Raw genomic sequence first — 24,415 nt, forward strand, 5'->3', positions numbered from 1 at the left:
CTTTGCCCACGGTTCCAAAACATTTATTAAATTTACATTTCTTGGCCTATTAGTCCAGGGAGTACAGATCCCCAGAAAGTGTACAAGGTAAGTTTTTGAGAAGCAGAAAAAATATATTAGATCCCATGCATATTCACACATGTCTATTTCTCCTCCTCTTTTAATTTTTATTTTATTTATATTTTTTGTTTCAATGATAAGTGTTAAATATCCCAAACCTTTAGGGACTACTGGAGAGTGGGCACTGTCCCCAAATGAATTCATAGACCTTTTCTAAAATGGCTCTTCACAGAGTCCCTAAGTTGATATACTCATAGTAGTTTCCTTTAGATCAACAGATAGGCCAAATCATTACTATATTTGCCCGGGTAGTCTCCAGAAATAATTATTTACCTTTCAAAGAGGCTTCTTTCTTGTTTGCTAAGATAAGACACGGCCTTGTTTTTGGAATGCATGTGGGTGAGTGCAGCACAGGGTATATGTGGAGGCTTCACGCAGTAGAAGGCTTCTTGGTCTCGACTATCCAGGTACTCACACAGTTCAGCACTTGAATTTAAAACCAGGGCGCAATCAGTATTGACATGGGAGGTGCCATTGGCAAACTGGCCTGTGAAGATCACTCTGTCATAGCCTTGGTTCCTTGCCCTCCAGAGAGCCGACACCCCTTCACTGGGGAGGATGAGCAGGACAGACAGAGACACCCGGCCCTCCCAGAACAGGGTGAAGCTGACAAGGTAGGTGCCATTGTTGAAGTCTGTCACCTTTGCCGAAGCGCCTGCCTTCAGGGCTGGGGAGGACATCCTGGCCCTCAGGAAATCCCCGCCATATTCCTTCCTGCGTCCCAAGTGGTCCCTCACCTCCAGCAGGACGTCTAGCTGATCCCCCCTGCAGTATGTGTCTCGAGGGCTGAGGAGGGTGGCTTTGCTGTGTGTGGCGCTGGTGGTGGAGCTCACGTTGGTGAAGGGTCTGGGTGGGATCAGCTGGTCTAGTTTCTCCTTGATCCCCTTTATTCTCAGCTCAGTCTCTGTTGGTGAAACTGCTGGATCCAGTGGTGCTGCAGGACACGATTTCATGATGAAATTCTTGTGATGGAGGGAGATGGGCAACTTGAGTACAGTCCATAACTGAAATGACAAGGAATACAATAAAGAACAAAGAAAATGTGCTTATTTAATGTAATAATTTTGGTAGGTTAGCCAGCTTCTCTTTTATAAAATGATGGGAGGTACAAAAATTAAAAATATATTGAGATTTCACTATTTCTGTTTTTTTTTTTTTTTTTTTTTTTTTTTTTTGGCTGCACTGCATGACTTGCAGGATTTTAGTTCCCTGACCAGGGATTGAACTCCAAGTTCCTTGGGAGTGAAAGTGCAGAGTCCTAAGCATTGGATTGCCAGGGAACTCCCATCAGTGGCTAATCTATTTTGAATGAGCCACTCCACCCTAAAGAGCCCTGGGATCTTTTTCCTTAAAGTGGTGATCATAAAATATACTTTCACTGGGCAGTCATGGAGACCAAACGAGAAAATGCTTTTTAACTGCATAGCAGAGAACAAATGTTTATTGTTCAATTATTTTTTATCTTAAAACTAGAATTCAGTCATTTAAATAAATCCTTAAGAAAATGTTTAAGAAGCATGGAAATTTTATGTAATATACAATTATCTATTTTTTTCTATTTCACTTTTTACACTTTGATTAAATTGTGATATTTATTAGTAATTTTCAGATTGCTTTAGCTAACAGCACATAAGAAGCATAGGCTTATAAAATATTTATTTTCTAATCATAAAATAACACTGATTTATTATTAAAAATGAGAGAATGCCACAATTCTATAGGAAATAAAAGTCAGTCACACCAACCATTGATAACTACTCTTGCCGTTTGGGTGATTTTATCTCATCCTCTATATAACAATTTCACATGATTGTGAATAAACTGAATATTTACCAATGAATTTTGATTTAAAAAAAAGTGTAATTAAAAACTTTCCACCTTATGTCAAAGGACCACATAATATTCCAGCCTATGGAATATTTTACTTATTCCTGTCTTTTTAGATATTTATTGCATTCAGCTTTTCTCTATTACTTACGATTCTGTAAAGAACACTTTTTGGTATAAATCTTTCATAGTAATATCTCCAAATTTCCAATAAAGGCAGAATAGCTTGTACTGGACTAACTATGATTAACATTGTTACTGTTTTATTATTTGACACGTGAAGATTTTAAAAAATAAAAACATTTTAATTTATCAAATAAGAGACAGTAATAGCAAACATTTATTATGTGCCAGGTACAATGCCAAATGTTTTTCATATGTTAGCCAATTAATCCTCACAATAATATATGGGGTATTTATTTTTATGACCCAATTTTCAGATGATGAAACTGGTTCACAGCGAAGTTAAGGGACTTAGCCAAGCTTGTATAGCTAGTCAGCAACAGAGTCAGGTTTTAATCCCAGGCAAGTATCTCTAAAAATGAGCTACCCAGTGTGGCAAACATGCAGTAAGACTAAAATTCTCTTTCACTGTTGGTTTAGGTGTGAATGGCACCACATTTCTGGAAAACAGTTCTATAGCATATGTACAAGACCTTTAACAATGTTCACTGCATTTATCAATAACTCTATTTCTGAGAACTCAGTGAGTCATAGTAATATCTCCAAATTTCCAATAAAGGCAGAGTAGCTTGTATTGGACTAATTCTCCTGTAGAGAACAGTGATTAGCTCTACAGAAGGGACAACACTGGACTTGCATTTTAAAAAGTGCTGGGGCTTCCCCAGCGGTCTAGTGGTTAAGACTCCACACTTCCACTGCAGGGGGCACAGGTTCGATCTCTGGTAGGAGAACTAAGATCCCACATGCCAGCGATGGGATCAAAAAGAAAAAAAGAGACAACTGCTAACTAAAGTTCTTCAAGCTGAAGTGAAATTACACCAAAAAGACACATAGATCTTCAGGAAGGAATGAAAAGCACCAGAAATGATAAATATATGTATTAATATAAAATACTGTGTGTTTATCTCCTAGTTTCTTTAAAGTGCGTACAATTATTTAAGAACTACAATTTTGTAATAATATGACAACTATAGCATAAAGAATGGGGGGGAATAAATGGAAATAAATGGTTGAAAGGTTATTACAGATTACATGAAGTAGCACAATATTAACTCTAAAAGTTAAGAAAGTGTATTGTAATCTCTAGAGAAACCACTTTAGAAAGACAACTTAGAGCTGTAAAATAATAGAGAAACTGAAAGGAAATACTAAAAAAATCCAACAAAAATAACAACCCAAAATAAGGCAGGAAATGGGGAACAGAGGAATAAAAACCAGAATGGCTGGGCAGAAAACAAATAGCAAAATGATGGACCTAAATCCACCCATATTAATAATTCCATTAAAAGTAAGTAGACTAAACACTTCATTAAAAGTCAGAGATAATACTCTTCCTGGGATTAAAGTAGTGTAATCAAACTCAAAAGAAAAAAAATACTGTTTTGGAATAGCTAGAGTGTGAAGATTTTTAAAAGACAGTATGTATAAATAAAATAATGTTCTGTAGTCAATGCATTCATTTATGTATATTTTAATATTTTGAAATATTTAAAATATTTTGATATTAAAAGTTATAGTTTGGCATTAAAATTTATGGTTTTATCAAATTTTGCAAGAATTTTTATTAAATGAATTTGTGATCAATGTTTCAATATTTGAGATAATTCATTTATAAAAAGGTGAAGCTGTTATATTTTCACCTATGTGATTAGTAATACATTCTAGAAAGAAAGTTTTACTAGAATGATATTAATAAATGAAGTGTTAAATTTTTTTAAAGGCAGAGATAAAACAGCAAGACCCAACTATTTGCTATCTACAAGGAATGTAGTTTAAGTATAAAGATACCTATAGGTTGAAAGTGAATGGATGGAAAACAATATACCATGTAAGCATAAAAAAGCTAACATTAATGTTAAAGTAGATTTCAAATGGATTAAAGACCTAAATGTAAGGCCAGAAACTATCAAACTCTTAGAGGAAAATATAGACAGAACACTCTGACATTAATCACAGCAAGATCCTTTCTGACCCACCTCCTAGAGTAATGGAAATAAAAACAAAAATAAACAAATGGGACCTAATGAAACTTCAAAGCTTTTGCACAGCAAAGGAAACCATAAACAAGACCAAAAGACAACCCTCAGAATGGGAGAAAGTATTTGCTAATGAAGCAACTGACAAAGGATTAATCTCCAAAATTTACAAGCCGCTCATGCAGCTCAATAACAAAAAAACAAACAACCCAACCCCAAAATGGGCAGAAGACCTAAATAGACATTTCTCCAAAGAAGATATACAGACTGCCAACAAACACATGAAAGAATGCTCAACATCATTAATCATTAGAGAAATGCAAATCAAAACTACAATGAGATATCATCTCACACCAGTCAGAATGGCCATCATCAAAAAATCTAGAAACAATAAATGATGGAGAGGGTGTGGAGAAAAGGGAACACTCTTGCACTGCTGGTGGGAATGTGAATTGGTTCAGCCACTGTTGAGAACAGTATGGAGGTTCCTTAAAAAACTACAAATAGAACTACCATATGACCCAGCAATCCCACTACTGGGCATATACCCTGAAAAATCCAAAATTCAAAAAGAGTCATGTACCAAAATGTTCATTGCAGCTCTATTTACAATAGCCTGGAGATGGAAAGAACCTAAGTGCCCATCATTGGATGAATGGATAAAGAAGATGTGGCACATATATACAATGGAATATTACTCAGCCATAAAAGGAAACGAAATTGAGCTATTTGTAATGAGGTGGATAGACCTAGAGTCTGTCATACAGAGTGAAGTAAGTCAGAAAGAAAAAGACAAATACCGTACGCTAACACATATATATGGAATTTAAGAAAAAAAAAATGTCATGAAGAACCTAGGGGTAAGACAGGAATAAAGACACAGACCTACTGGAGAACGGACTTGAGGTTATGGGTAGGGGGAAGGATGAGCTGTGACAGGGCGAGAGAGAGTCATGGACATATACACACTAACAAACGTAGTAAGGTAGATAGCTAGTGGGAAGCAGCCGCACGGCACAGGGATATTGGCTCGGTGCTTTGTGACAGCCTGGAGGGGTGGGATAGGGAGGGTGGGAGGGAGGGAGACGCAAGAGGGAAGACATATGGGAACATATGTATATGTATAACTGATTCACTTTGTTGTAAAGCAGAAACTAACACACCATTGTAAAGCAATTATACCCCAATAAAGATGTTAAAAAAAAAAAAAGTAGATTTCAAGACAAAGAGTATCACCAGACATAAAGATGGACATTTCTTAGTGATAACAGCATCAATTGGTCTGAAAACATAGCAACCTTAAATGTGTATGTGCCTACGTATACATGTATTTATATGTGAAACAAAAATGGACAGAACTAAAGGGAGAAGTAGAAAAATCCACAATCAGGATCAGAAATGAAAAAATTTCTCAGTATTTGCTGCAGGAACTAAATTAAAAAATGAGTAAGTACCAAATGTAAAATAGCTAGTGGGAAGCACCTGCATAGCACAGGGAGATCAGCGGGGTGAGATAGGGAGGGTGGGAGGGAGGCGAAAGAAGGAGGGGATATGGGGATATATGTATACATATAGCTGATTCACTTTGTTATACAGCAGAAACTAACACAACATCGTAAAGCAATTATACTCCAATAAAGATGTTTTAAATAAAAGAGTAAGTACCTAGAGGATCTGAACATTATCTTAGTAACATCTTTTAACCATACAGTACATTATCAGATGTTTTTAAACTGCTACAACTTCACATGAAAATTACAAGTGATTTTCAGTATGGTAGAATAATATTCTCTGCACAATTTTTTTTTAGTAGAAAAGTAACAGGAAAATTCTGATTCAAGGTGGAGGAGTAAGCACATATTATAGCCTCGATTTCCCACCATAAAATTGTATAAACGGCAGAAAAGAACTTAAAATTTTCTAATTGTTCTGGGAAATAGGAAGAGATACCTTATATGGACCAGAACTTATAAGCAGTCTCCTGAAGAACGAAATGCAGATGAGATTAGATCAAAGAAGGAAACCATGGCTCCAACGCATGTAGATGAGGCTTTGGCAAAAGAAGGAAGTCACTGCAGGGACATTACCAACATGGAGGAGGGTGATAACTGGAATAAAAAGGGGTGAAGGGGAGGCTCACAGGAGGACAAACCAGGCAGGTTGACACCTCCTTATTTCCCTGCCCGTGCCTGGGCCAGACAGCTAGAAACAGGGACTTCTGTACTCTGGTGAGAGTAAAAACTACAGATATTTAAGCTGGAGAGCTGGGTAGGACCCAGTGTGCCTGGCAACCCTTTAGAAAAGTGGGGAGCGTTTGTTGCCCTGCAGCACTTTTTGCATCTCTGCCACAAACATGCTGGAGCAAACAGGTAACAGCACTGCACACTGGCCACCACAGAATCTCAGGTGTAAGAAAGTACACAACCAAGAATTAGCAAAAAGTTTTCATGAAAGGTAACTCATGCGAGGGACTTCCCTGGTGGTCCAGTGGTTAATACTCCATGCTTCCATTGCAGGGGGCACGGGTTGGATCCCTGGTTGGGGAACTAAGATCCTGCAAGCCACGTGGCGTGGCCAAAAAAAAAAAAAATTAACTCATGAGAGAGAGGTATCAGGTTCAACAAAGAGGAGACATCCAAGGGAACAGAATTAATAGAAAAATCAAAATTTTAGAACAAGTATACATTCTGTACTCAGAGAGATCTAGACAATATTGGATCTGTGAACTAGTGAGTCTTTCAAGATCTTGGAAAGTAAAATCCTACTGTTCCTTATGCAAAAGTCAGTTGGATTCCTTTACACCAGCAGTAAGCAATTAGAGAATGTATTTAAAAGGACACTATTGACAACAGCAACAGAAAAATTATGAAGTACCGTGGTATCACTCTAACAAAAGATGTATAAGACCTGAATGCAAAAGTTATAAAATTTAGTGAAAGATCTTGAAGAAGACCTGTATAGATGGAGAGAGATTACATGTTGATAAACAGCAAAATAATATTATAAACATATCAGTTTTCTCAATTTGATCTATATGGCTAATGTCATGGACTTATAATTTAAGTAGAATTTTTCACTAAATTTGACAGTCTGATTCTAAAATATATAAGAGAGAGTGAAGAGCCAAGACTGGCCGAAAACTAAAGAAGTTTTCAAAACTAATTATGAAGCTCTGTTAACTATAGCCATGTGGTATTGATACAGGGAAGACAAATTGTTCAATGGAATAGAATGAAGAGCCCACAGAGGGACCTGTATTTATTAGAGATTTTGATATACAACAAAAATGACATGATAAATCAGCTTGGAAAGGAAGGATTACAAAATAAAAAGAGCTGAAAAAGTGGTTATCCATATGGAAATAAAAGAAAAATCAGCAAAAAAAAAAAAAAAAAAAAAAAAATCCAAGTACATTACAGGGCTAAATGTCTAAAGCAACCTTTAAAACTTTAAGTAGAATATTTAGATAAATAATTTGATGTCGGCATAGGGAAGGGTTTATTAGTACTCAAGAAGTATTAACAGTAAAAAGTATTAACAGTAAAAAGTATTAACAGTATTAACAGTAACAGTATTAACATAAATTTTACTACATAAACATGAAAATATTCTGTTGTTCAGAGGTTCCTTGGAGAAGGTGTAAAGACAAGCTAAGCATTGGGAGAAGACTGTTGCAATGCAAATATAAGTGACAAAAGAAGAATGTGTGTATACACACACACACACACACACACACACACACGCAATATTATCCTCTCTCATATTGCATGATTATTTTCAAGTACCTTGGCTCTTAAAGGTGTGTAAGCTGTTGAAACTCCCCTACTACAATCTATAGGTGTGTTTGTTTGGACTTTTCTAGAACAGATGAAGTGTCGAGTAAAAATGTACTTTTGTAAAACACATAAAGAAAGCAGTTCCTACCTTTGTGGAGTTTTGGAAAACTGTAAAAGTGATCCAGGAGGCTAATATAAACAACAACACCAACAGTGACTTATGATTTGTTATTCTCATTGTCATGATTGGGATCCTAAAAGAGACAATACAAAAACGGGCACAAAACCAGGAAAGAAATGCAGAAATACTTGAAAAGTTTATGCCTCCTGATTCTTTTTGTCCTCGTATGAGTTACTCCCAGAATTGAAACTTGGTCCTCCTGCTGCTCTTGCTGTCTCCCAGCTGCCTTTATTAGCTTGTACCTCAAGAGAGTACACAAAACGATATATGTGCTCTTTGCAGTTAGTATGTTTTCCTCGTCATCTTCTGAGAATGGAGCCCACCATGGACTGTAAGAAGTTGAGCAACTAAGGGCCTGATGGATGCAGGGTTGCTCATGCTTAGAGGAAGTTTCCAGGCTATGTGTCATCTAACAGGTTTCCTATTCTCTTCCCTTAAACAGGAAGAGCAGACACAAAACATCCCAATAAATACTGACTCTGATAATCACATTCTTCTCGGGCCCTTTTAATGCAACTTGATTTTTCCAGCTTCCTTTTTACTAATCTGTTAATAGGTTCCCCTTTCTTGTCTTACCAGCCTTTCTAGCACCCCTCAAGCTTGAAAAGATTTGTTTTAAAATTCAGATTTCTCTCTTTCTTTAAAAAATGTTTTAGGCTTTATCAACGTTTTCTATGGTTACATCTTCATTTCTGTCTTTGCCCTGGAATTTCAAGTTGTCTTTTAAAATCAGATGGCTTAAACACTGCCCTTCTAAAATTTTCTCATCTCTCAAAATTTTCTCTCCCCTAGAAGCACCTCCTACCCTAGATCCCCAGTTTATACATAGACATTAGAAGTTTCTGCACCCAAGAATAAACATTACTCCTTTCCCTGACCTCCCCAACTTTGCAAATATTTTCATACCTTTAGTTTAAAGACTTTGCTTAATTCCATACACAGGAACTATGGTGAGCTGGGTGATAAGGCTTTGTTCTGAAGCCACCGGTGTATTACGGGTGTACCTCTCCTCTGTGCCAAGACATATCACAGGTGTAAATTGCAGTCTGCATACTTTGAGCTTAGATCCAGAATACTCTGCTTGTTTCAGGTAAGGTGAGTATCAGGCTTGCCAGCCCCACCTTAAGGAGGTTCCTGGATCACAGCTGCAGTTCTCAGTTCATGCAGAGGTGGGGAGGAGAAATGAAATTCTCAGTATGGTTAAATTAGATAATTTTAATGTTCTTAGACTTTATTAATTTTAGTAAGTGTACAATAAATACCTGACAAGAAAATGTGTGAATGAATCTGGAAGTTTGAATGAATTGTCATCTGTGAAAAGCTGAACCACTTAATCTCCACCTGAGCCTTGTCATCAAGACCCAGTTGCCAGATTCTGGTGCATATTATCTAGTACAGAGTAGGTACCCGGTAAAATTTGCTGAATTAAGAAAGAACCTCAAATACAATGTAGGCAAGACAATGATATTGATTCACTCTGAGTCCAAGAGAGTGACCGCTTACAGTCATGGGTTTGAATCCATCTGGGATTTGTATTCTTGAACCGATAGAAATGATGCCAGAAAAAGCATGTGCCCAGGACAAATGCACCAGCGCTCATAGGACGCAGTAGCTGATTACACTGTGGATCCTTCCACAGTTTCATTAGTGCTGCCCCACACAGGAAGTTAAACATCTTTAAACATCTACACCAATCCTTTCAGTCATATGTATAAGCAAGAAATCAAGACCTATTTCACAAGGATCTTTAGGATTTTGATAATGCTCCCAACATCCTTCATCATGCTCTATGGAACTGGCCTTAACAATACTTTCTTATGTCTTTACATAATGACTGTTGGAAAAGCTGTTTAACCTTATACAACTGGTCGAAGTTGCTCACTTCTTCCCTAGGGAGTCTCTAATAATAGATAAATGTTTGCAGTAGGTCTGGTTTGGCGGCTCCGTAGGAGACCGGTGCCAGCAACCACCCAAGTTCACAGCCTACTCTGAGACACAAGTTCACAGCCTACTCTGAGACACATTAAAATCCATGTGGATTTTAATTTTGCTTTAGTCATATCAATCTTGATATTTAATGTTAACCTGGGGTTAGTTTAATAGAAATGCTTGACTTGAGGAACTGAGAGCACAGAGGAGAGTTTAAATGATTTGTCCAGGTCATCCAGTGAGCTTTTTTTTTACATCTTTATTGGAGTATAACTGCTTCACAGTGGGGTGTTAGTTTCTGCTTTATAACAAAGTGAATCAGCTATACATATACATATGTTCCCATATCTCTTCCCTCTTGCGTCTCCTTCCCTCCCACCCTCCCTACCCCACGCCTCCAGGTGGTCACAAAGCACAGAGCATCCAGTGAGCTTTGAAACAGAGCTGAGACCAGGATTCCTGCCACTTTGACCTCTGATTCAGAGCCCTTTTCACTACTCAGCGTGACTCCAATACGTATGGTAGAAGCAAGTTCAGGTAGATCCTGTGGTTCATATATTTATTGTTCAATATATTTAAAAGAAAAGGCTCTTTTTTTTAAACCATGTTTTCTTTCAGTTTGCTCAAAAGCCTGGTGTGAGCACGATATATGTGCTCTTTGCAGTTAGTATGTTTTCCTCATCATCTTTGAGCAGTTTCCTTTCCCTTACATTTATGGGTCTAAATGAGTAGTCTGAACATGAGAGCTCAGTCAGAAGTAGGAACATAGAGCCATGAGTTCACACAATAAAATATAACCCAGGAGAGCATCAATTCTTTGGGGGTGTGAATAGGGTAAGAGTAGTCTTACCTTGGCAGGGGTCTAAAGGAGCCCAAGCAAAACGGGCAAAGCAAAGAGTAGATGTCCAGGAAACACGCAGTGGGGACTCAGCCACAAGTTAGGGAAGTGGCTGCCGTGGCCTCAGGAATCAAAGAAGATGCACCCCATTGCCAAGGAGGCTGCACTGAATGGTGGGAAGTCTTGTGTCCATGGGATCTGAGTACAAGGGGAGGAAGGATGAAAGAAGATGCAATAGCAAGAAGTCTCAAGGTTCCAGCAGTGAGAACTTGGCATAGGTCTCTATGTCACTAATGTAATGAAGAAGGGCACAGGCTGTGCAGCTCAGCCATGTTGGTGGTGAGGGGAAAGGTCAATGCTGAGGCAGACACGTGAGTAGATAACTCACCATGGCCCCAGATTTACTAGTAACAGATCACCATGGCCTCTGTGCCATTTTCAGGTATTGTGCGAAAGTGTACGAAGTTCAGAGGGACTGCCATGCCCAGAGCTCTCTTTGAAAAAGGTGGTGAAACAGAGTTTTAAGTCTGCTTCATTATGCCTAAGTCATTGTTACCTGGCCACCTATAACAGAGATGAGCACCTGTTTCAAACTTGGCATGAGATGCCTGCCAAATATGGATGCTCCCTTTCAATGGTGACTGCCTGCATTCAGATCTCCTATTTGCTGGAATGTGAAAGAGACACATACATGTGGAGACGGAAGAGCTTGGTGGGTGTAGATGGAAGAGACTCATGGATCAAATAACAACAGCTAACATTTATTCGAGGACTTACCAGGCACTGTTCTAGTGCTTTTCATGCACTAACCCACTTAACCCTCAGAACTACACTGTGAGGTCATCACCATTTTCAGATGAGGACAGTGAGGCACAGGATGTTTAAACATTAACTAAGTTCACAGAATCAGCACCTGGAAGAGGCAGGCTATGAAGCCAGATCTCCAGAGCTGCATTTTTATCCACTCCAAGGTACTGCCAGCAGGCATGAGATAGCAGAAGACACAAGGCAGCAGGATCCACAAAGCAGAGAACACAGAGAGTAGAAATTAGTTAGATGTTCACAGCAGAAGTAGGAGAAGCAGAGGCAGAAAGGCACTACCTGGTGGAGCACAACGAAAACCTGTGCCAGCTGCTGGGGTTGTTTCCAGCTCACTACCAGGGCTGCATCATGCCCTAAAGTCTCTTTCAGTTAGGTCCTCAGCAGTGCTTTCCATCTCTGTGAGGCACTGGAGCATGTTGGGGGGCTGGGAGGAAGACTTTTATCTCACCCTCCAAATTCTCAGACAGGATTCAATTCTAAAATGTGAGACACTGGCCAAATTACATGAAACCAGCTAGTACACATATTGCAAAAACAAGTTATTAGATTTTTATTCACTGGCAGCAGGAAGCAATATATTTTCCAGGAAGTTGAAAAAATGAGACACAAGAAAACTGTGAGCATCTTTTTCAAATGCCCTTGACTTTGATATTTTAGTTATCGTAGCAGCACGTGTCCAGGAATTTTTGTGGATAAGTAAATGAATGTGCTTGTTCAGACAGTGATGTGTCTGGTTTCCTGAACAACTTGGATGGATTTGCACAGCTTGAACAAGAGAATACGGACATCTGACCACCTAGTCAGTTTTTGACCAAACATTGAGTAACAGGTTTGCCCGGCTGGGACTTTACCTCCAAGGTAGAATGAAGAGGAACTTATTTTAAAATTCTGCAAGAAGTCTTGGCCTTCAGGTTTGACTGGAACGCTTATACTACTCAAGACGCTTTTAGTTATATGATTGTAAAGCAAATGTATGCCCATTTTTTATTATGAAAAACATGAATGAAGTGGAGCAAGTTAAATACAGACATTTCAGAATGAAAAGTATTCCATTTCCTAATATAAACAGATCCATTGTCAAGGTACATCATTTCTCTGCATTAGAACACTGCAGGAATAGTTGGAATAGTCAAGATCTGCTGATGAATCCTAAAACCACTGGGTGAAAGTTTGAGGAGAAACAAGAATATCTTTCCACCAATACATTTATTAATTTCAAAGTGAAAAATAGTAACTTTAGGGAGAAAATCAGCGGACACCGGCTTACACAAGTGGTCAAGGTTAATATCAGCAGTAATAAGATGTATCTCCTTTCATGATGTTGTACCGAGAAGGGCACACCACTTCTGTGGTATTCTTGAGAAAAATGCATGACCCCAATCTAATTATGAGAAAATATTAGATAGGACAAAATTGAGGGACATTTGACAAACTGACAATACTATTCAAAAGTGTAGTGATCATGAAAAATAATGCCAAATTAAGCAGCTTTCAGAGATAGGAAGACACTAAGGAGACACGATGACTGAATGCAATGTGGCTTCCTTAGATTGGGTTCTGGAACAGAGAAAGAGCATTCGTGGAAACACTGGTGAAATTCATACAAAGTCTGTAGTTTAGCTACTAATCTACCAATGTTAATTTCTTGATTTTGAACGTTGCACAATGGTTACACAAGATGTTATCATTAAGAGAAGCTGGCTGAAGGGTATATGAGAGCTCTCTGTACTATTTTTGAAACTTTTCTGTAATTATAAAATTATTTCAAGAGAAAGAGTTTAAAAGCTTTCTCAAGTGGAGAAAATATTTCTCCATGAAATGGTTCATTTCCCCCCAAATCATCTACTAAATAACTTACCAAATAGACTATCATGTTCACACAGATTGGTGCTGCCACTTCTATCATTTCATGTTGCCATCTATACCTGCTGTATTTCTGGGCTTTATAATCCTGTTTGGTCTATTTTTCTGTAAATGTTATTCTTTTGGGTTTCATTTTGCTTTTTTTAAAAACATGGCTTTATACAAATATAAAGATACAATATCTTATTATCTTCTGGGGTGAATCTCCTTTTGTTGCTCTCGTTTTTCAAAATTAGTTTTCCATGTACTTTTTTTCCCATATATTGTTAATAATCAGTGTTCCTGTGAGGTAGCAGGATGGGATACTAATAGAGGGTGTGATTCCCTCACATGATCCAGCCCTGGAGATGCCACAGAAGTGAGAGGAGGTGATGTATTTGAGACATTAATAAAAACTGTGAGATATCCCTAGGAAGTCCAAGATAACTGGGTTCTGTTGTGCCTGATGGAGGTGAGGGTTTGGGGAGAGGAAGCGAACCCAGGGAAGGAAACAGCTGGAAGCCATGGGCAGGATAAAGATTGAGGCGAGCATTCTGAGTCCTTTTAATCTCCTTATAATACCCTGGTTAGAACAATGATTGCCACCTTGCTACCGTAGGGCAGAGAAATAGCATCTCTCTGAGCACCTGATTGGGGGCAGTGTAGCAGCATCAGGCACCACTAGGGGACCCTGAGAGTACAGAGGAGAAACCTACTTGTGCAAATGAATGAGCTAGTCCTAAACTTTAACTTCTGCCCCATCACTACTGGGGGCACTACTGTCATTCTGTTTGGGACAGTACTTCATTGTGTGGGATTTTTCTATGCGTTATAAAAAGGCATGCTTAGTACCCCAGCCCCTTGCCCTAAATGCCTGTAGTAACCCAATGTCAATAGAGCAACCTCCAAATTTCCCTCACACATTTCCAAATACCTCCTTTGGTTGAGAACCTCTGGTTTAGATGACTAGATCATAAGAGGATGACAACTCTTGGGAAAACTGTACTTGGGTCGAGGTACAGAAAAGTCACTTAGGGTTGGGTGTGTGAGTAACAGAATGGAAAATTGTTGAGGACAGATCAAAACAGGCTCTTAGTACTAAAGAATCCTTTTAAGAACCCCTGCAAATTCACTACCAATGGCACAAGCTAAGGCTTGGAATTTGGCCTGTTCTCCTAGGAAGACATTACCATTGATAGCCAATAATTTCAGGGAAATGTGACCTCACAGGAAAAAGTAATGAGACATCTGAAGAGCACAATCACTATATAAAAAAGGAGAAAAGTAATGGGCCACATAGACCGAGAATTAGAATTAAGCATAATAAATATCATTTGAGAGAGAGAAGAGATACCAATTGCTTGACTGTAAAGCACAAATGAGCAGTCATAAAGAAGAACTAGTGGAAGAGTCTCGGTCTACAATATGTAATAACCAAAATAAATAATAGAGTGCAAGAGTAAAATGTATACAAAAATAAAATTAGTAACCTGGAAGATCAGGTTGAAGAACTCTCCAGAAATCATCAAGAAGAAGTTGAAAGAATGTGAAAGACAAGTTAAAAGATATGGAGCAAAGAAATAAAAATGTCAATATCCATATTTAATAAGAATCCCAGAAAGGTAGGGTAAAAACCAAGGAAACAAACAGAGACACTACATTATTTTCAAGTACGTGTGAAAATCAAAAATACTGAGTCACAAGGGAACGCTCAACAACTTTTAAATTCATCATTTATATGTAAAGCACAATGAAATCATAAAATATTTGACAGTGAATAACAATGAAAGTACTTTATGTCAAATGTTGTGGAAATCCACCAAGTCGTACTGAGGGGGAAATATATAACTGTAAATGCAGCTATTAAATAGCAATAAGAATTAACACTAAATGAGCCAGATGTCCAAGTCAAGAATAGAAAAAGAACAGCATAGTAAACCCAAAGAAAGTAGAAGTAAGGAATTCACAAATGTAGGAGCAGATACTAATAAGAGATAAAACAGAGGAACAATAGAAATGATTAACAGAATAAAAAGCCAATTCTTAGAACAAAACTAAAAATGAGCAACTTTCTAGTAAATCTGATCAAGAGAAAAAGACAATATATATAGGACTCCAGCTGCTGAACGTAGGAGGATAGAGGAACAATTTTTCCTCCCTGACAACTACATTAACAGTTAGATAAAAGAAATGTGATCATTTCAATTGACGCTGAAAAATAAGACAATAAAATGCAACACTCATTCATAATTTGAAAACACAACAATGTAAAAACAACCTCTTAGCAAACTAGGAATTGAAGGAAACTGGATTAGTATAATACAGGATGTTTATTAAAGCCCTACATCAAATATTACATTACACTTACCTGTGAAATTTTAGAAGAATTCATACTCAAGTTAGTAACAAATTAAAGTTGCTTGTCATTACAACTTTTGTTCAATATTTTCATGGAGTTGTAGCAAAAGTAGGAAGACCTAAGGGGGAACAAAAAAGGAATGACAGAAGAGACAGAAAATGAGAAAATTGTCTGTTTGAAGATGACATAAAAGATATGATAATCCACAAACTATTAGAAATAATAAGAAAATTTGGTCAAGTTGTTTGATATAAGATTGTAAGTGAGTTGAATAGTGTCCACCCCAAATTCATGTCCACCTGGAATCTCAGATTGTGACCTTATTTAGAAATAGGGTCTTTGCAGATGTAATTAGTTAAGGATCTCAAGATGGAATCATTCTCAATTTAGGTTAGGCCTGAAGTTCAATGACTGGTGTCCTTGTAAAAAGAAAAGAGGACACAGAGCGAAAGAGGCCATATGGAGATGGAGGCAGAGATTGGAGTCTGTTGCCGGAAGCCAAGAAATGCCTGGGGCCACTAGAAGCTGAGGCAGGTGAGCAAGGATTCTTCCCTAGAGCCTTCAGAGGGAGTGTCATCTTACTGACACCTTGAGTTCAGATTCTAGCCTCCCAAACTGTGAGAGAATAAATTTATGTGGTTTCAGCCACACAGTTTATCGAACTTTGTTATGGTAGCCCTAGGAAACTAATCAACATATAAAATCAATTGTATTCTAAGCAGTAATAATGACCAATTAAAAATATAATAGTAAAAACTTCTATTTGCAGTAACATCTAAAATTAAAACAGGATATAAAACATTTTTATGGGCAACATTGTGAAACACTGAAGGACATAAAAGAAGACCTGAATAAATGAAATGGTATGTCATGTTTATGAATAAGAAAGTTTAATATCATGTGGATTGCAATTCTCCCCCAAATTCTATCAGACCTCTATATGATGACTAATTATTATATGGAAGAGCAACAAGCCAAAAGTAGGAAACCAAACCTGTAGAAGAAGCTTAAAATGAAGGGCCTATCCTACCAGATAACATTTTATTAAAAAGCAATTGCAATTAAGATAGTCTGGTATTGGGGGTTGGAGTCAAGATGGCAGTGTGGGAAGACACGGAGTTTGAGTCTCCCTACAACTAGGGTGCCTGCTGGACACTGGTAGGGGACCTTGATGCCCAAGGAGATGGGAGGAACCCGTGAGCAACTGGGTAGGATGCGGGGGGTGGGTGAGTGCGGAGGAGAAGTGGAAGCCGGACAGGACTGGTGCCCCTGAGGGGTGGCTGGGAGGGGGGAGTTGTTCCCATGCCTGGAGGGACCCTTAGGGGCTCAGAGGATCAGGGGAGGCAAGGCAGGTGTTTCTCCCACTCACTCAGCCCCAGGAAACGTGTTGGGCTCCCGGGCCAGATGCCCTGTCCTCCATGGCCCCCTCTGGGCCATGTTGGTCCTAGGGGTGTAGGAGGAAGGTGGGGGGAGAAGAGGAGAGGTGGACCAGGAGGGTCCCTCCAGGATCAGAGGATCAGGGGAGGTGTGGCAGGTGTTTCCCCTGCCCACTCGGCCTGGGGACCTGCTGGGACCTGGCCTCGTACTTCATTCTCCGGGGCCCCCTCTGGCCTTGTGGGTCATAGGGACATGGGAGGGAGGGAGGAGGGGGGAAGAGGAAGAGAGGCAGATGGTGGGGGGTGACCCTCCAGGGCCAGAAGATCAGGGAAGGTGCAGTGGGCATTTCCCCCACCCACTCGGGCCCTGGGAAGCCTGCTGGGGTCCTGAGCCTGGTTCTGTGTTCTCTGAGGCCCCCTCCAGCTCTGGGGGTCCTAGGGGCATAGGAGGGAGGGAGGGAAGGGGGGAGGGGGGAAGAGGAGTAGAGGCAGACAGGGAGGGGCCCTCCGGGATTGGAAGATCAGGGGAGATGCAGAGGGTGTTTCCTCCACTCACTCCTCCTATGGAAGCCTGTTGGGCTTCTGGGTCTGGTCCCCTGCCTTCTGGGGCCACCTCTGGCCACATGGCTCCTAGAGGCATAGGAGGGAGGGAGGGGGGAAGTAGAAGAGAGGCCAATGGGGAGAGGCCCTCCAGGATTGGAGCAACAGGGCGGAATGCACTTAGCATTTCCCCCACCCACTCAGGCCCAGTGAGCCTGATGGGGTCCTGGACCTGGTCCTCTGACCTCTAAGTCCAGAGACACTCCTGGGCCCCTCCTGCTGCATTAAGCCAAAGCATCCGCCCTCCCCCAGGGCCTCTTCTGCCCAGTGGGTCCTAAGCATAGGCCCCACCAACCCCCTAAAGCCCACCCCTGCCTAAGCCACACCCCCCAGAGCCAAGGCCTTTTCCAGCTTTTTTTTTTTTCTCCTCTTTCTTACTATTGTGGTTCTGTTTTACCTTCTGGTTGTTGTTTCATCTATATTTTAATTTTTTAATGCTTTCTAACATATCTGTTAGTTTTCTAACCTTATTTTATTTTTTACTCTTTGTTATTGTTCTGCTCCTTTCTTTCTTTTCTTTTTTTTTCCTGCACTGTGAGGCTTGTGGGATCTTGGTTCACGGACTGGGGGTCAGGCCAGAGCTCCTGCGGTGGGAGCTCAGAGTCTGAACCACTGGACTAACAGAGAACCTGACCCCAGGGAATATTCCATGGAGTGAGGTTTCCCAGAGGTCCACATCTTGGCACCAAAACCGAGCTCTACCCAATAACCTACAAACTCCAGTTCTGGAAGCCTCAGGCCAAACAACCAGTAAGACAAGAACACAATCCCACTCATCAAAAAAATGAGATGACAAAAAATATGTCACAGATGAAAGAGCAAGGTAAAAACCTACAAGACCAAATAAATGAAGAGGAAGTAGGCAACCAATCTGAAAAAGAATTCAGAGTAATGATAGTAAAGATGATTGAGAATATCGGAAATAGAATGGAGGTATGGATTGAGAAAATACAAGAAATATTTAACAAAGATCTAGAAGAATTTAAGAACAAACAAACAGATGAACAACACAATAACTGAAATGAAAAATACACTAGAAGGAATCAATAACAGAATAACTGAGGCAGAAGAATGAATAAGTGAGCTGGAAGACAGCATGGTGGAAATAACTGCTGAGGAGCAGAATAAAGAAAAAAGAACGAAAAGAATTGAAGACAATCTCAGAGACTTCTGGGACAATATTAAATGTGCCAACATTTGAATTATAGGGGTCCCAGAAGAAGAAGAGAAAAAGAAAGGGTCTGAGAAAATATTTGAAGAGATTATGGTGGAAAACTTCCTTAACATGGGAAAGGAAATAGTCAACCAAGTCCAGGAAGCTCACAGAGTCCCATACAGGATAAACCTTAGGAGAAACACACCAAGACACATATTAATCAAACTAACAAAAATTAAATTCAAAGAAAAAATATAAAAAGCAGCAAGGGAAAAGCAAAAAATAACATACAAAGGAATCTCCATAAGGTTATCAGCTGATTTTTCAGCAGAAACTCTGCAAGCCAGAAAGGAGTGGCAGGATATACTTAAAGTGATGAAAGAGAAAAACCTACAACCAAAATTACTCTACCCAGCAAGGATCTCATTCAGATTTGATGGAGAGAAATTTAAACCTTTACAGAGAGCAAAAGCTAAGAGAATTCAGCACCACCAAACCAGCTTTACAACAAATGCTAAAGGAACTTCTCTAGGCAGGAAACACAAGAGAAGGAAAAGACCTATAATAACAAACCCAAAACAATCAAGAAAATGTTAATAGGAACATACATATCGATAATTACCTTAAATGTAAATGGATTAAATGCTCCAAACAAAAGACACAGGCTAGCTGAATGGATACAAAAACAAGACCCATATATATGAAGTCTACAAGAGACCCACTTCAGACCTAGGGACACATACAGACTGAAAGTGAGGGGGTGGAAAAAGATATTCCATGCAAATGGAAATCAAAAAAAGCTGGAGGGCCTCCCTGGTGGCGCAGTGGTTGAGAGTCCGCCTGCCGATGCAGGGGACACGGGTTCGTGCCCCAGTCCAGGAGGATCCCTCATGCCGCAGAGCGGCTAGGCCCGTGAGCCATGGCCGCTGAGCCTGCGCGTGCGGAGCCTGTGCTCCACAGCAGGAGGGGCCACAACAGTGAGAGGCCCGTGTACCACAAAAAAAAAAAAAAAAAGAAAGAAAGCTGGAGTAGCAATACTCATATCAGATAAAATAGACTTTAAAATAAAGAATGTACAAAAGACAAGGAAGGACACTACATAATGATCAAGGGATCAATCCAAGAAGAAGATATAACAATTATAAATATATATCCACTCAACATAGTAGTACCTTAATACATAAAGCGAATGCTAACAGCCATAAAAGAGGAAATTGAGTGTAACACAATATTAGTGGGGGACTTTAACACCTCACTTACACCAATGGACAGATCATTCAGACAGAAAATTAATGAGGAAACACAATCTTTAGATGACACAATAGACCAGATAGGTTTAATTGATATTTATAGGACATTCTATCCAAAACCAGCAGATTACACTTTCTTCTCAAGTGCACATGGAACATTCTCCAGGATAGATCACATCTTGGGTCAAAAATCAAGCCTCAGAAAATGTAAGAAAATTGAAATCGTATCAAGCATCTTTTCTGACCACAACACTATGAGACTGGAAGTCAATTACAGGAAAAAAACTGTATAAAACACAAATACAAGGAGACTAAACAGTGTGCTACTAAATAACCAAGAGATCACTGAAGAAATCAAAGAAGAAATAAAAAAATACATAGAAACAAATGAAAATGAAACAAATGAAAAAACAGAAACAAATGAAAATGAAAACACAATGACCCCAAACCTATGCGATTCAACAAAAGCAGCGCTAAGAGGGAATTTTACAGCAATTCAATCTCACCTCAAGACACAAGAAAAATCTCAAATAAACAATCTAACCGTACACCTAAAACAACTAGAGAAAGAAGAACAAAGAAAAGCCAAAGTCAGTAGAAGGAAAGAAATCATAAAGATCAGAGTAGAAATAAATGAAATAGAAAAAAGAAAACAATAGCAAAGATCAATAAAACAAAAAGTTGGTTCTTTGAGAAGATAAACAAAATTGATAAACCTTTAGCCAGACTAATCAAGAAAAAAAGGGAGAGGATGCAAATCAATAAAATTAGAAATGAAAAAGGAGAAATCACAGCTCACACTGCAGAAATACAAAGGATTATGAGACTACTACAAACAACTATATGCCAATAAAATGGACAACCATGAAGAAATGGACAAATTCTTGGAAAGGTACAATTTTCCAAGACTGAACCAGGAAGAATTAGAAAATATAAACAGACCTATCACAAGTAATGAATTTGAAACAGTAATTAAAAATCTTCCAACAAACAAAAGTCCAGGACCAGATAGCTTCACAGGTGAATTCTATCAAACATTTAGAGAAGAGCTAACACCCATCCTTCTCAAACTCTTCCAAAAAACTGCAGAGGGAGGAACACTCCCAAATTTGTTCTATGAAGCCACCATCACCCTGACACCAAAACCAGACAAAGATATCCCACAAAAAAGAAAATTACAGACCAATATCACTGATGAACATAGCTGAAAAAATCCTGAATACAATACTAGCAAACAGAATCCAACAACACATTAAAAGGATCATACACCATGATCAAGTGGGATTTAACCCAGGAATGCAAGGATTCTTCAATGTGCGCAGTTCAATCAATGTAATACACCATGTTAACAAATTAAGGAGTAAAAACCATATGATCATTTAATAGATGCAGAAAAAGATTCTGACAAAATTCAACACCCATTTATGATGAAAACTTTCCAGAATATGGGCATAGAGGGAACCTACCTCAACATAATAAAGGCCATATATGACAAACCCACAGCAAGCATCATACTCAATGGGGAAAAACTGAAAGCATTTCCTCTAAGATCAGGAACAAGACAAGGATGTGCATGCTCACCACTATTATTCAACATAGTTTTGGAAGTCCTAGCCACTGTAATCAGAGAAGAAAAAGAAATAAAACAAATACAAATTGGAAAAGAAGAAGTAAAACTGTCACTGTTTGCAGATGACATAATACTATACATAGAAAATCCTAAAGGTGCCAATAAACAACTACTAGAACTAAGCAGTGAATTTGGTAAAGTTGCAGAATACAAAAGTAATGCACAGAAATCTCTGGCATTCCTATACACTAACAATGAAAAATCAGAAAGAGAAATTAAGGAAATAATCTCATTTAGCATCACAACAAAAGGGGTAAAATACCTAAGAATAAACCTACCTAAGGAGGCAAAAGACTTGTACTCAGAAAACTATAAAACACTGATGAAAGAAATAAAAAATGACACAAACAGATGGAGAGATATACCATGTTCTTGGATTGGAAGACTCAAAGTGGATTAAATACCTAACTGTAAGGTCAGAAACTATAAAACTCTTAGAGCAAAACATAGGCAGAACACTCTATGACATAAATCACAGCAAGATCCTTTTTGACCCACCTCCTAGAGAAATGGAAATAAAAACAAAAATAAACAAATGAGACCTAATGAAATGTCAAAGCTTTTGCACAGCGAAGGAAACCATAAACAAGACCATAAGACAACCCTCAGAATGGGAGAAAATATTTGCAAATGAAACAACTGACAAAGGATTAATCTCCAAAATTTACAAGCCGCTCATGCAGCTCAATATCAAAAAAAAATAAACAACCCAATCCAAAAATGGGCAGAAGACCTAAATAGACATTTCTCCAAAGAAGATATACAGACTGCCAACAAACACATGAAAGAATGCTCAAAATCATTAATCATTAGAGAAATGCAAATCAAAACTACAATGAGATATCATCTCACACCAGTCAGAATGGCCATCATCAAAAAATCTAGAAACAATAAATGCTGGAGAGGGTATGGAGAAAAGGGAACCCTCTTGCACTGTTGGTGGGAATGTAAATTGATACAGCCACTATGGAGAATAGTATGGAGGTTCCTTGAAAAACTACAAATAGAACTACCATATGACCCAGCAATCCCACTACTGGGCATATACCCTGAGAAAACCATAATTCAAAAAGAGTCATGTACCAAAATGTTCATTTCAGCTCTATTTACAATAGCTAGGACATGGAAGCAATCTAAGTGTCCATCAACAGATGAATGGATAAAGAAGATGTGGCACATATGTACAATGGAATATTACTCAGCCATAAAAAGAAACGAAATTAAGTTATTTGTAGTGAGGTGGATGGACCTAGAGTCTGTCATACAGAGTGAAGTAAGTCAGAAAGAGAAAAAAAATTCCGTATGCTAACACATATATATGGAATCTAAGAAAAAAAAAAAAAGATCATGAAGAACCTAAGGGTAAGACAGGAATAAAGACACAGACCTACTAGAGCATGGACTTGAGGATATGGGGAGGGGGAAGGGTAAGCTGTGACAAAGTGAGAGAGTGGCATGGACATATATACACTACCAAACATAAAGTAGATAGCTAGTGGGAAGTAGCCGCATAGCACAGGGAGATCAGCTAGGTGGTTTGTGACCACCTAGAGGGGTGGGTTAGGGAGGGTGGGAGGGAGGCGCAAGAGGGAAGAGATATGGGAACATATGTATACGTATAACTGATTCACTTTGTTATAAAGCAGAAACTAGCACACCATTGTAAAGAAATTATATTCCAATAAAGATGTTAAAAAAAAACTTTCTTGTTTTATTAAATGTATCCTAAGTAAATTTCCTCCTCAGTTCTGTTTAGATGTATGTTACAAATTTGGACATGTAGTAAGTTTGTTGTCATCTATACTAAGCAATATTAACATCATACTTAATGGAACAAGACAGAATGCATTCTCTCTAAGGTCAGAAGCAAGGCAAGGATATCTGCTCTTACCACACTTACTTACATTACACTGAGGTTTGAGAGCAAGGCTAAGAGAATCCTCTTGAAACAAGCAGTTCCTTCACAAGTGAAAGGCAGTGGCCTACTGATGCTGGGGACAGGGTAGGAGAGCTGTCCCATGACTCTGAAGCAATCCAAGCTTTCACCAAGCTTATTGCTGTGGCCTGCTAAAGGCAAGAAAACAGGAGAGAACTAAGAGAAATCTCTCCAAAGCACTTTGGGCTGCATTCAGCTAATGTACTGCAGCATTCTCCAAAGGTTAGAGACAAGGAAGCTGGACGTAAAGGAATCTACTGAGGTGCAATAATTTAGAAGTGAGACTGGAGAACAAATAAGAATCCCCAGAGACCCAAAGAAGCTACCATTATGAATTGGAAAGCTGATGGTTAGCCTCTTAAGCCTAAAAGGATCTGTGGAGTCTTGTGTATGATCAGACTCAAGCTGTACTCTGATTCTGCCTTCAAAATATTTTTTAAGTTTTTATTTTATATTGGAGCATAGTTGATTAACAATGTTGTGTTGTTTCAGGTGTAAGCAAAGTGATTCAGTTATACATATATTGATACATGTATCTATTCTTTTTCAAATTCTTTTCCCATTTAGGTTATTACAGAATATCAGTAGCGTTCCCTGTGCTATACAGTAGGTCC

At 38.8% G+C, this 24,415-nt stretch overlaps 1 protein-coding gene and 1 long non-coding RNA gene across 6 annotated transcripts in view; one reads left to right on the forward strand and one right to left on the reverse strand.

Moving 5' to 3' along the window:
- The window catches only part of LOC137230882 (NXPE family member 4-like), a 74,901-nt gene that overhangs the window by 5,731 nt on the left and 44,755 nt on the right, over nt 1-24,415 (reverse strand). For 2 of the 3 annotated variants that reach the window (XM_067751089.1, XM_067751088.1), the window contains exons 1-3: nt 8,970-10,347; nt 8,031-8,136; nt 394-1,124 (exon numbers count right to left, since the gene is read on the reverse strand). In XM_067751089.1, the coding sequence (XP_067607190.1) occupies nt 394-1,124; nt 8,031-8,126 (827 nt within the window). In that variant the 5' untranslated portion in view covers nt 8,127-8,136; nt 8,970-10,347. Of the gene's footprint in view, nt 1-393; nt 1,125-8,030; nt 8,137-8,969; nt 10,348-24,415 lie in introns of those variants that run through there. The other variant, XM_067751091.1, reaches the window with a different exon arrangement.
- The window catches only part of LOC137230884 (uncharacterized), a 46,862-nt gene that overhangs the window by 5,092 nt on the left and 17,355 nt on the right, over nt 1-24,415 (forward strand). Inside the window, exons 2-3 of one of the 3 annotated variants that reach the window (XR_010946283.1) lie at nt 652-734; nt 16,244-20,007. This is a non-coding gene — a long non-coding RNA (uncharacterized lncRNA). Of the gene's footprint in view, nt 1-651; nt 735-1,016; nt 5,160-16,243; nt 20,008-24,415 lie in introns of those variants that run through there. The other 2 variants (XR_010946284.1, XR_010946285.1) reach the window with 2 other exon arrangements.

This window comes from Pseudorca crassidens, chromosome 9 (assembly GCF_039906515.1).
Source record: "Pseudorca crassidens isolate mPseCra1 chromosome 9, mPseCra1.hap1, whole genome shotgun sequence".
Lineage (NCBI taxonomy): Eukaryota > Metazoa > Chordata > Mammalia > Artiodactyla > Delphinidae > Pseudorca > Pseudorca crassidens.